Here is a 13,328-nt window from a genome sequence, read left to right as displayed (position 1 = left end):
TGCCAGTCACGAAAAAAGACAAAAAGGAAAAAAAAAAAAAAGTTGCTCCAGGGCTGGCCAGTTGGCTCAGTCAGATAGATCGTGGTGTTGATAACACCAATATCTAGGGTTCAATCCCTGTTACCCGACAGTCGCAAAAAAAAAAAAAAGGTCCACATACCAGATCCTGTCTTCATGGTATTCTACCACCTAAGAATCACAGGGATACAGGAAATAGCAACATGTGAGTGATAATGTTCAAACTCTTCCCAGAATATTTATTTTTGAAGTGACTCAGGAGAGGACAATGTTCAATCCAGAGAAATGAAGAAAGAATGCCAAAGTGCCAGGCATTATTTTGATTCATGGGAGCCTTGAATCACACCAAAGTTAGTCCTAGCCATGTTCTTAGTTGCAATTGAGCCACAGGGAGATTAAAAACAATCAAATTGGGCTGGCTGGTTGGCTCAGTTGGCTAGAGCAAGGTGCTATAATACCAAGACCAAGGGTTGGGGATCCCCACACTGGCCAGCTGCCAAAAAAACCCCAACAAAACCCCACAAAAATAGTCAAACCAATCAAACTAAACAAACATGTAAAAGTAGCCAAGAAAGGTAAGACACTTTATTTTACATACAAAAAGGATGGAAACTGAGTCCTTTCCTCTCTGAATTGAGGAAGAAATATACTTAAAGATCACATTTCTGTTTTCCATGGTGCCCTAGAAAGTGGGCTACTCTGAGACAACATATGAGGACCCATTTTCCATATTCTCCAGAGAAGGCTACTTCCTCTGCAGAGTTCTTCCTAACGGTATACAAATCTCTCTCCTGGAGGAAACATTTCAAATACACTTAAAATTGACATTCATATTTAAAAATACTACAAGTTTCATTTTCACAGCTGAGCTTTGCGACCAGTGCCAGGGTTTATGAAACATTACATTATCAAAAAAAGAAAAAAAGAAAAGTTTTTAAAAAAAGAAGCATTTAACACTAATCAGACACATCCACACATCAATTAAAACTGATTTCCATAGCTGATTTATACATTATCTAGTTTTTAAAAATTGCAATCAATATCCCAATATCTTTTTAAGAGTACAATGGGCAAAGATTAAAGACAAATAATAACATAATAAATTATACATGTAATATATCCAATGGGAATTGCTGAATCAACATTACTTTCCATTGGGGGGAGGTTATAATATTTTTGGTTTCATCTCTATCTATTCTGCTGTTACTCTTCTCTCTGCTTGATAAATGGGGCTCTCACTCCCGGAGCCAGCTTGCTGAGACACAAATTTGAGAAGCTCACTTGTCACTTGTTTACCTCTGAGAATATTCAGGAACACATGGTTCTCAGCAGCCTGGGCTGAGTCTTTATGGAAGTGAAATGCACACAAATGAGCACATCTGCACACACACATGCAATCACACACCCTCATCTGTAAATACATTTCCGCCCAAAGAAAAATGGCTCATCTTTCCTGAGAGATTCCAAACAGATTGATAAACCTAAAAAGGCTTTCGGTGCAAGGGCTTGCCTGGGATTTGGTCTGGAACTCATGAAAAGAAACACTGAAAATGTCTCACCTGTCCTGAAATGGGCTTGAGGGGGTGGTCAGGACAGCTATGCGTGTTACTGGGATGCCTACACTGCACCCCCATTTACTACTGTAGATAATCCTCTGCTCTGAGACCTTAAAGGTGGTGATGGCACCGGAAAAGTGATTGTGAGGAGTAAAAGAAGAAAAAATAACAAAAGAAATTCTGTCCACACAACCGAGATTTCTTTAGAACATGAAGTTTGGTAATCAAACTTGAAATAAATGGAGTACATGTTCACTTTTTCCTTTGTAAGCTGATCTACCAATACTGGAATGGGTTTCCTAGTTGCTTTTTGAGAAAATGTCAGCTATTATTGTTTATATCCAGGGAACCTACTTAATATTTTGAATACAATGAGAAACTATTCATTTGCACTTAGTCACCTGCAAAAGGAGTTAGGAAAAACATTTTTAAGACTGCTTACTGGATCAAAGACTTCCAAGATTCCTTACTTGTGGCTAAAACACTGCTCATAACTCTACAAACCCACAGAAGGGCCATGGTTGCCTCTTCTTTTTCTTATTCAGAAACAACTCTTCCCACACCCCACCAATCCAAACCCAAAGGAATCCCAAATTTGATTCTTACTGACCCATCACGGGGAAGATGGGGGTGTCATGGGCCACCAGCTTCTAGATGGGACTTCCCTGGCATCTGCAAAAGCATAGACCCCAGAGAAAAGTGCCTGTCACCCACATGGTCAATCCAAATGGAGTGCCTACTTATTCTGGCTCCCTGAGGGTTTCTGGAATTCGTCTGCCCACCTTGGGGCAATGATGGGGATGGTGGCAGTGGCCCGGCAAAGGCAACGTTGGCCGTATGGCATGCAAGCTCCCAATCTGAGAAACTGCAGCCCTAGTGAGGCTCTGACATCAGATACATTGTCAGGGCAACTCAATGGGGTTGGAAAACTGGTTTATACGAAAATAAGAGGTGGCTGGGACACAGGAGGCATGTGGGCTTGGGAAAGATGCATCAGTTCCTTTGAGGAGATGCCTTCTAAGCTGCCACGGAAGATCTTATTTTTAGGAAATACAGGCCATGCTTGCTTACTGGGGATGGAGAAGGGATTATATCTTTTATATAAATTTAAAAAGTTAAAGCTATAATCTTTAGTAACCACTTTGACATCACCATTGTTGCATACTTCTGGCATTAAAAGTGGTTGCTAACACTGAAAATCTACATTGAATTTGCAATACCAGCGTACATTTCCACTGAACTAAGTGAAAATTACTCTAGAGGCGATGGATGCCTCTTCTGGCTAATGAGCAGGGGCTGCTTTTTGGAGTTCAATGAGGATAAACAGGCAATCAACACTTTCAGAAACCTCAGGATCCCCGCTTTCACATGTAGCTCATGCATTCCAAAGTAAAACGGAATTTAATTGGAGGCTAACTTCCAGTTAGCCTGACTTGTAGCTTCCTAGACCCTGTTTACTCCTAGACAGACCCAGAATAGCAGATGAACGTTACTTAAGGCAGTCAAGGATATACACTGGCTGCTGGGACACTCCATCTACCCTTGTGGTACAGTCTAAAGTGAGATCTCTAAAATGTGCCAAGGTGTGTAGAGCAACGGGTCAAACTTTACATGCTTAGACTGCACAGATGTAAATCATGCTCTGGCCACAAGGAAAGAACCCTTTATATGCCTTGGTGGAATGCAGGCCTGCCTGCTTCAATCTGCTCAGGACGCAATGCCAGTAGGACTTGGGAGAACTCCCAGTGGTATATCAAGGGTTTTTAATGGACAGATACTGAGTCAGCTTTAAAGAGAAACAACGGCATCCATCAAATCCCAAAGAAAAAGATCCACGAGCACCATAAGTGGATTTGGGGGTGGACGTGGGGGTGATAGAGGGAGGGCCCAACTCCAAGGATCTGGCTGAGGCATACAGCTAAGAAACTGTAGCAACACGCCTGAGGAGGGAGCTCTGATGTGCTGGTGGGGCCGGAACTGATGGTCAAATGGCTTCTAGGGTACTCAGTTTTTTACGGTTTTGTTTTCTAAAGAACATGACAACAGAATCTCCCAAGTCTGGGAACACTGTGGCATGCCAGTGGCCCTAGAAAGATCACCATTAATTACCTTGCATGCCAAAGGGAACTGGGGCTCTTCACCATTGTTAAGAAAATTAAATATACTAGTTACGAGATTTGTGGGGGTTGGAGGGTGAGAACAATGCATTAGGAAGGACTGTATACCCACCAACTGCTCAAGAACTAGTCTTTTAAAAATTTTAAGACACACACAAAAAAGTTACAAACCCAAGCTACAAGGCAGCCTGCTCTGCAGCCAAGCTGCTCATTGCCTTTGCTTTTTTGTGGAGTGGGGGTGGAGGGGTTGGAAGAGGCACTTGGTGGAGTATAGAGTGCCGTGATGCTCCAGGCTATGCCACCATTTCCCCTGCCCTCCCTTGAGAGGCAAGACATTTTTTTATACAGGGATGAGGAAGTTAAAGTTTCTAAACACTAGTGCTGCTCAAATGCCAATGGAGACAATATGGAAATTTCTGCGATGGAGCTTTAATCATTAGGTAATAGCAAGGCAGCAAACTCCAATTTTCAATGTCCTTGCAAGGAAGGGTGTGACACTGCATCTCCCTGCCGCTCTATGTTTCATATACAGAAAAATTTCTTTTAAAGAAATGAGATTACGATCTTTACATTAGCTAAGCAGGTTTGAAGCCAGTGAAGTGATATTCAGTAGCCAAGGGTCCAATGGAACCCAGTAATTCTGATCCATGCTAATGTGGCAATTTCTGCTCCATGTAAGGTACATCAAGGAACTTGTCAGGAAATGCCAACTACCAGAAAGTATCCCCACACCCTCCAGTCCAAAAGACAGCTTTACATGTCAAACCAAAGGTAAAGATTTCTGTTCCATAAACCACCAGACTAAGGCACCAGCCACTGTCCTCCATGGTTAGCTGTCTACTCCCAGATACAAGGCTTCCTTTCCTTACGTAAATAATCCTTTGTCCTCTGTTACATCTGTAATGAAAAGTTGCTGTCTGGATAAGCTATAAACTCAAATGAAAATCGAGCATAAGAGTAACTCCACACACTATCTTTTCAAAGTGAATGAGGAACCAAGATCCTTCATGGCAATGTGAATACACCATGGTGGGAGGTGGAGGGTGTACAGGGGAAAACATGCTTAGATGCATGGCCATCTTATCTGGAAGAAGTCTATGTCCAACTGAGAAGATAATTTCAGACCTTTCATTTTAATCTCCTTTTTCCTGTTTCCATCACCAACTAACCTTACCCTTCTGCTCACTGTAGCCCCATGTACTGAGTCCTAAGCCTGCTGCTATGGACCTGCTGGGAGAAGATCTTCAGGGGCTTGCTTTCTGAGAAGACAGGCCAGCCCCAATGCTACAGCTCAGCTACTGGGGCAGACAGGACACACCAATTTTCTTATCCTGGCCCTATAATGCCATACCCTGAGGCTCCTCTGGCAGTTGGAAGGCAGATTCACTGTCGCCCTCTTTTTGTCCACTAGTAGCAACATGATAGTGGCTGTTTGATCACTAATTTTGTCCCCCAAGTCACCAGGAAGTCACAAAGCTATCTAGTTAGAAGTCCCTGGCAGTAGAGGAAACAGACATTTCAGATTTTGTTGTTAAGCATCTCCTTCTCTGGGACGAGCTGTCTCTGGTCACAGTCTGGGCTCGCTGGCTCATCCCATGTGCTGGAGAGTTAGGTTTTCAATCTGCAGATTGACTAGGTCGAGAGGCTCTGGTAGGGACATTCTTCAACAGCTGAGAAGATAAATGAAAATTCAAGTATGTTTTCTTGCCAACCTGAATGTTCATCTGTTCACTCAGAATGACAGTTTGGCTTCTTCTCTTCTGGGTGCTGCAGATTAAACTCTTTCCGTTGAGAATGTCCTCTGGACCCATGTTCTCTCTGAATGGCTTGGCTGGCCCCATTCCCCTCAAAACAGAAAAAAGTAAAACTCCCAGTATAACCAGACACAATATGCATCTGTCATGTTTTTTGTTTTTTTTTTAAAAAAAACTAAAAGTGCAATATAGTCAGTTTTCTTTCCTTTGATCAGAACAATCTGCATTGTCCTACTACTGCCTGGAAAAAAAGAGTTCACTTGTCAAGAAAGCTAGGAACGCCAATACAAGGGAACAGTAGACTGCAGATTTCTCACAGCTTGTGTCCTACAGTGTACTTCACAGGAGGGAGGAAAGAGCCTGAACCCCGTGGCCAGGTGGGATGGAGGCTGCACAGGCACAGAGGGAGAGGAAGCTACACTGCCAGACACACCTGGGAGAAGGAGAAGGTTCTTCTCCAACTCAGGTCTGTCATCTTCCTTCTGCCTTCCTGGCCTTGCCCCCAGCCTCTTGGCTCCTTCCTCAGACAAAGCCTTTAAGCTCACTAGCTTTTTTGCTGGAGAAGGTTGAGGGTCGGGCAAGAACCAGGAGTAAAAGGAAGGAGAATATAGTAGTCCTTGAGTTTTTGTGAATAACAACTTCACTGTAAACAATGGGAAGGAGAGTCAACCAGGTAGCCCCAAGGGCAAGCAGTGGAGGAGCAGTAGCTCTGGGACCTGCTCAGAGCCTTAGGCAGGTGGGGATGGCCACTGGCCCACTGGGCCCTGGCTGCCCACACTGGCTCCTGCTGGGGGCATCTGTTTTCTTTTTGGTTTGAATCTCCACCCTCTCCCACAGAGGAGTCCCTTCCAATGAGAAATGGCAGGAGCTTCAGGTGCAATCGAGTCACAGTCCCCAGGACCCGAGGACTCCTGGGAGGCACTGGTCACTTGTGGCGCTGAGCAGTCTTCTTCCTTTTCCTCTTAAAGAAACAGCAGCACCTGGAGCACAAGGAACAGTACAAGTCAGTGGGGAGGCCTGCAGCTTCAGCAGACTTCTGCTTACTACAGGGGTGAAATTTTTCCCCTGGCACTCACCCACAGGGCCGCCCACCATCTACAGTGTGCACAACGAGGCAGTAGGCAGTGTCTCCAGGAAAGTCAAAGGAAGCAGCTGCTTGATTTCAATCTACAGCCACCCAACCTAATTATCAAAATGCTGCAGGCTAAGCTGGGCTGATTCAAGGAGGATGAAGGCGGCTTCTTTCCTAGTCTAAAATCCAACCCAGATACCTCATCTTTGTCTGAAACCAAGGCTGGGGCTCCTCAGGCCTGCATTAGAATAGTCTGCATTGTCTGTTCCTTGAAACTAAGAGCAAAATCATTTAATGCAACTCACTGGTCAGCAGGCAGGGAGGCTAAACTCAAGCAAACAAATCCCATGGAAAGTATGATGTTTGGAACTCTGGGAGGACCTCACAACGCTACCAATGAACAATTAAGAGTTCTTTCCATCCCCTGTCCCACCCAGCTACGTGGAGTAGGCAGGAGAAGCCTTAACTTTAATAAGAGATGTGAGCTCACATCTCCTGACTGACACCAATACCGCCCCCTTTTCATTCAGAGGGGACCAAAGATAGAGACCAGGAGCTGATCATCAGGAGGTTCTCTGGTCACAGGGTACTACTCCCCAACTTAGCTCCCTGAGACTGCTGATGCTGTTGTCAGATGGGATTTAAGAACTGGCCCTGTTTAGGGTTGAGGTTGGAGCCTGCTCCCTTCATGAGCCCTCCAAGTGCCGCCTCCTGGGGAACAGCCACAGTTCTGGGACATCCCTGTGCCTGAGTATCCCCTCCTCACTACTGTCTCTGGAATAGGAAGCATCACTCTTGCTTAGGCCATCCAGAAGGGGGATGGTGAGGGTTGCGGCAAGGCTGGTGCAAAAGATATGTCCTTTCCAGGGAGCCAACACATGGGAAATGAGAATGTGAGGGGCAGAAGGTGGTGGATGAGTGAAAGATGCCAGATGATAGAGGGGAATAAGGTTGGAAGTACATATAACTCAGGCCTGCTGAACCACTGAAAGAAAATCTTTTTCTGAGAAAACTATTTTTGGGTCTCTTGTCTAATCCTTCCAGTTTTAATGCAAGGAATATTCATATGGAAATAAAGAACTGCTGCTTATTTCCCTTAGGTTCTCCACTGTAGCTAAGATTCCCTCTCTTTTTAATCAGACCCCTTGGTATTCCTACATCCAAAGGACTAGTTATTAAAAACTTGGAGAAAATTTCTTAGAATGCAGAAATAAACATTTACACAGACAACAAGAGGTTTAACCATATCTGAATGAATCAAACATGGAAATTCTGGAAATAGGAGTTTCTTAAGAAGGTCTTAAGACTTTCTCTGAGAGTTTCAATGACATTTGTGAAGTACTATTAACGGGTGTGAATACAGTCACTAACCAATATTGCCATGAGTATTTGGAAACTGAATAATTTATTTTAAATGAAAATGACTGTTTAAAATAGTTCTCAATGGAAACCCTGGGGAAGAATTCAAGAAAAAAAGTCTTTTTTCTGTACATATGCTTCAGAAATGGACATTTTCCAAATTAGATGTCCTGAAATTAATATTAAAAGGGACAAGTTAAATCTCATAAAAGCATTGTTATTTCAATAGACTTACCTGTTCCTTCTTAACCATGATTTTTAGAGGCATTACTAACTTTTAAGTCAATGTCTATTCTTATTCTTTTTGGAGGATGCTAAGATGATAATTCTGAGTTTTTAAATAAAGCAGTCAAAAAAGTCTGAAATACTGTTTAGGTCCATTTCAAAGTGTACGATGACTTCTCTTTTACCTCCTCTAAGGAAAATCATGAGAATTCACGCCTGCCTACAAACATATATCATGATCTGATGTGCAATGTGGAATTCACCTGACTGGAGGAAACTGTGAGCTGTGGTTCAGAGGAGCTGGAATACTTTACATTTTAGAAGCCCTAAATTAATTTTTTGCCAGTTACTGTAGTTAATGTTTTAGCGAAGCTTTAAATAATTCTACCCATAAAGAAGCAGGCTCCATACTCTGCTGTTCAACTGTTTGGTTTCTGTGGTGACTACTAGCAACAGGACCCATTAAACTGGACCAGACTCGAGGATCAATCCCACTCATGGCCTCCATACACACGCGTTACTCTCAGAAGAGAATGAAGGCAGGTGATGAAGCCAGGTGTGTCTGAGGTTCCCTTCCAGTTGATTCTTTGTTTGGATGACCAGAAGTTCTTAACATACTGGGGTCAAAACTGATCTATGTCTCCCTCCTCACAAGTGCTCTTCCCCCAGGCCTCTGACCTTTTCCATACCGCTCTCTTACTATGTCCTGGCTCTCTCCCTTCAGCGGCTCCTTTGCTATGTTCCTCTTCTATGCCACATTTATACATTCTTCCTTTGCTCTAATACTTGGCTCAAGTCCTGTGTTGTCCATGAAGTCTTCCTTGAACATACCTGTTCACAGTGACCCTTTAGCTTCTCCAGGACAATGACGTAAGTGTCCTGGAGAACTCCTTGTCCTTTCATGTATGTATGGCTGATCTCTCTAGTTAGATGATTTCTAAGCTCTTTGGGGCAGGTCTTGCGACCCCCTAGAGTTCTAAGCACAAGGTTGGATGAGCACATAGGAGGCCCTTAAGTATTTGTAGTCAGGATCGTGTGACTGACACCTCACAGGAAAAAACAGACCACGAGAATGTCAGATTACAGACACATATTTGCAAAACGAAGAGGCCAAATGTACTCTTTGACACCCTAAGACTACAAATCCTATATCCATAAAACCCAGTTGTTATCTTCAATACATCCCTGTCCTCTGTAGGCAATTTGGCTTAGATAGTGGGGTTCAGAAACCAGTGTCCGACCCAATCACTGAAGACAAATAGAAACAAGGTAGTCACAGAGTCCAGTAGGCTGTTATCTCCACGCAGAATATAAACCTATGCATGTAGACAATGTGGGAGAGTTACAATCCAGACTGCAACAGACCAGCAAGTTCAGGAGCATCTGGAAGGTCACAAGCAGTGTCCAGGAAGAGAGCTGGGGATGGGGCCTTGTCCTTCAGCAAGAATGTTCCTCACCATACATTGATTCTTTAGGGCTTCTGCTTCCATATACCCCATGTTGTTCCTAAGAATACATTCAAGGAGCCTTTTCCAGGAGTAGAAAAGACAGGTTCCAGTATCTCAATTAGCTGAGTCAAGCTGAGTCAGCCCTTGGCCCACTGTATTCTTTATGGGAATAAAGAAAAAGACAATAAACGAAAAACAAACAAACAAAAAACAACCCCCAAAACAACAACAACAAAGAGTCTCTCTCTCTCCTCCAAGAAGGAGCTCTCTTTGTTTTTGTTTTTTTTTTAGAGACTCTTACTCTATACATTGAAGAACCAGCTGAATCAAAAAGAAAAGTCACAGATTTTTCCAAAGCAGCAAACTGCCAGGTTAGAGAGCAAGTTGCAATATGTGAGATCATCTGGCAACAACACTGTCCTTGTGGTTGTGAGGAAACACAACTGATATCTAAACAACTGATATAGTAAACTTGTTCTCTTATCTCTGTCCCTTTCCCTCTGATAATATCTGGTCATATTAATTTGGGAGAAAATTCACTCAGCTAGAAACAGATAATACTGGATATTGTGGGATATTGTTTAGGCAGGAGGAGGGAGCAATGAGGTGGGTTTGAAAGGAAAAAAGGAATAGATTAATTCCTGGATATAGGTCTGCCCCATCCCCACCTTGTAGATCTAGTTCCCCAGTCTGGGTGGTTATGGCACAAGGAGGCATATGGAAGCCATTCAATGTTCCTAAGGCATTTTGTTTGGCTTTGCCAATCCCAGCCTAGTCTGGTCCGCTCCCCTTGTATGTGGACTGGAGAGAGGGACTCACCACAGGTTGAGCATTTTCAGGCAGCTACAGAGTATGTAAAGAGAAAACAGAAAGGAAGAGAAAGAGAGAGATATTAGTCCACAGAGGTGAGATGGAAGCGACTCCCTGTGAGCCATGCAAACATGCAATATGTGTCTAAGTTTAGTTTCTTCCTCTGTCAAGGTAGGATAAACAGGCCCAGGCCCTTGGTCCCCACATTAAAGTGGAGGGGGGGGGCAGGAGCCTGACAGAAGCATCAAGGTGGGAGCTGGATCTTGGGGGCAAGGCAAAACAGAAAGAGTTGTTGGGAGCCCCAGGGTAGACTTTGCTGGGCAACTTCTAGGAAGGCAGCAGGGGACAGAGCAAATGACCGTGCCTGTAACAACTCAATCAAGCAACAAGGCTGAGCCATTTTGATTCCCACATGAAGTCTTACTGTGCAATGTTAAGCTAACCTCCCAACTATTCTGAGAAGTCCCTAGCCTTTCTACAAGTCCAATATGCCTGACCAAAGCAGCTAGAAGTTAGCTCTTCCTCTAGAGAGTGTGAAAAGGTTTAAGAGACACTTACATTATCTTATTAGAAGATGAATCAGAGGGAGGACGGTCACTGTTCTGTATTAAAGTATAACTTCCACAGAAAAGCCTCAATCTTACTCTTATGAAATCTCAGGAGAAATGAAGTCCACGTCTGTTAATAGCTAAAGTCTAAATAACCAAAAATTCCTGTGTACTTACTATCACAAAAATCAATCAAAAAGCTGCCTGCCCTCACCACGCTTCCAACTATACTCGAACAAGGACATGTGTCCTACAGCTAGAGAAAAAGGAAAGTGAGATGTTTATTTTGTACACAGAAAAATCAACAACCTATTCTTTCTTTCCACCTTTACACAAAACAAGCTGGGTGAGAAACCCAAAGCCAAAATCTTGGAAGAGAAGGTTTTGCATAGTCTCCCCAGTATCCAAGTTGAATGTCAATATAGGCAACAGCCCTCTTTACCCCACAAGCAGGCTGCATGAACAAATGGCATCACAGCTGCCTGCAATGAGGGATTGTTAGGGACACCTCGTGCTTCTCTAGCTGTGACTTCTTCCCATGGAAATAATCAAGTAGGTGAACACAATGGCTGTGCCTTTCCTGCCCCACTATACACAAAAGGCCAAGAAGAATAACATATGGTTGGACCCTGACAGTTCCTTGGACAAGATGGATTGGTGGCTCGTGAAATCACTAGGAGAATTACCACACAAAATGCCCTAAGCCATGAGGTTTTTTTGTTTGTTTTCTGTGGTTTTTTGGCAGCTGGTTGGTAAGGGGATCCGAATCCTTGAACTTGGTGTTCAAATGATGAGTCACGAGTTTCGGGATGACATTTGGTCAAATACAATTGCTCCCCACTTGTTTCTACATCTTTCAGAAGGCCCACCTGGAGTTAGTGGCAAAGAGGCACAGTTGTGCTTTCTGCTAAATGGGAAAACTTTAAACTCTCTTTACTTTCTAGAGTTTAGAATATACCAGAACAGAATACATCAGATTGAAATCTCTTTGTGTGAATGCCCCCCTATCTTACACATAGGACACAAACACCACACTCAATACACAATTAGTGTATACATTTACCAAAATGAAATGAAATGAATGTGTTCAAAGGATAAACCTGTATAGGGCATATTACAAGACTAAAGCCCATTTGATCTTGGTATTCAAAGTATACTATTAAATCCATAGCTAAACTTCTACCCTTCAAAGTAATAGCCACAAAGGTGAATTGGGAGTTGGAGTGGGGATGGGAATGCGTACAGCCATCTTTCAAGCCAAGACAATGTTTGGATCAGACGATGCCCAGTTCAGTGGTTCCCAACCTTGGCTACATACTAGAATTACCTGAGATTTAAAAATTCTTGATGCTCAGGCCACACCCCAATAAACTAAACCAGAATCTCTGGGATCAGGCTCAAGCATGTATACTTCTTGTTTGTTTGTTTGTTTTGGTTTGTTTTTTTTGTCATTTTTGAGACCGGCTGCACCGCGCTCAGCCAGTGAGCGCTGTGAGTGGACCGGTCATCCCTATATAGGATCCGAACCCGCGGGGGGAGTGCTGCTGCGCTCCCAGCGCTGCACTCTCCCGAGTGCGCCACGGGCTTGGCCCACAAGCATGTATACTTCTAACACGCCCCAGATGACTCCAAAGTGCAGTCAAGGCTGAGATCCCAGAGGGTGAAAGTACCATACTGCTTATCTGGGAGAATGTAGTTTTGTCATGGAAACAGAAAAATCATGTGGAGATCTCCAAGATCTCTAAGAACAGGAAACATGTTTTCTTACTAAAAATGGTCTCCTCCTGGCAAATTTCCCCCCAACTTATGTATCAGTGCCTTATATAAGCCGGGAGAAGATCATCTGAAGCTGCTTATAGTCAGCAGGGGCTTGACAGGAGAGAGTCCAAGTCATCCTCAGTTGCTTTTTATCTATTGGATAGGAAAGCTCAAGCCCTGGCTTTCCAAGGAAAGAATCTCTTGAAGGCAAAGTGAATTCATCAAATAGATGGGCAGGAGAGCAGAGGAGTGAGCGGGGGAGTGGGACAACCATGCAAGGTGTACGCAGAAGGAAGAAGAATGCAGGTCTCAGCTGGCCTCACTGATTTCCACCCAGAGCTGTACGCATGTTTTAGCTTGTGTTTAGGCCAAATAGCTTAGGCCAAATTTGCAGGCTCAAGATACCATTTAGGGCACAATATCACTATAAATATGTTGGCTGCTTTAGAGAACGAGATACTCAAAAGCTCAAAAGGGCTTAGAAGAGAGGCCATCCATGACAGGGCTGGCAGCAGTTACTCTGCTACCAGAGTAACTCTCTCTCCCTACCTTATGTTTTTTAGAGTTTAAATCTGGATCTGAATTTGAGATGGGGGGGGGGGGGGGAAAGAAATGGTAGAAAATTGCGGTTTTGGCGGCAGAATGGGCAGTTATTTAACCTTC

General features: G+C 43.6%; 1 protein-coding gene across 1 annotated transcript in view; it reads right to left on the bottom strand.

Annotated features, from left to right (window-relative positions):
- Nucleotides 1–1,621: 1,621 nt before the first annotated feature.
- The window catches only part of CSNK1G1 (casein kinase 1, gamma 1), a 120,248-nt gene continuing 108,541 nt past the window's right edge, over nucleotides 1,622–13,328 (bottom strand). Inside the window, exon 12 of the mRNA XM_008578904.1 lies at nucleotides 1,622–6,425. Within this exon, the coding sequence (XP_008577126.1) occupies nucleotides 6,371–6,425 (55 nt within the window). The 3' untranslated portion in view covers nucleotides 1,622–6,370. The remainder of the gene's footprint in view (nucleotides 6,426–13,328) is intronic.

Source organism: Galeopterus variegatus, unplaced genomic scaffold (genome assembly GCF_000696425.1).
Source record: "Galeopterus variegatus unplaced genomic scaffold, G_variegatus-3.0.2 Scaffold1780, whole genome shotgun sequence".
In the NCBI taxonomy this organism is placed as follows: Eukaryota; Metazoa; Chordata; class Mammalia; order Dermoptera; family Cynocephalidae; genus Galeopterus; species Galeopterus variegatus.
This window is presented reverse-complemented; position numbering and strand designations above follow the sequence as displayed.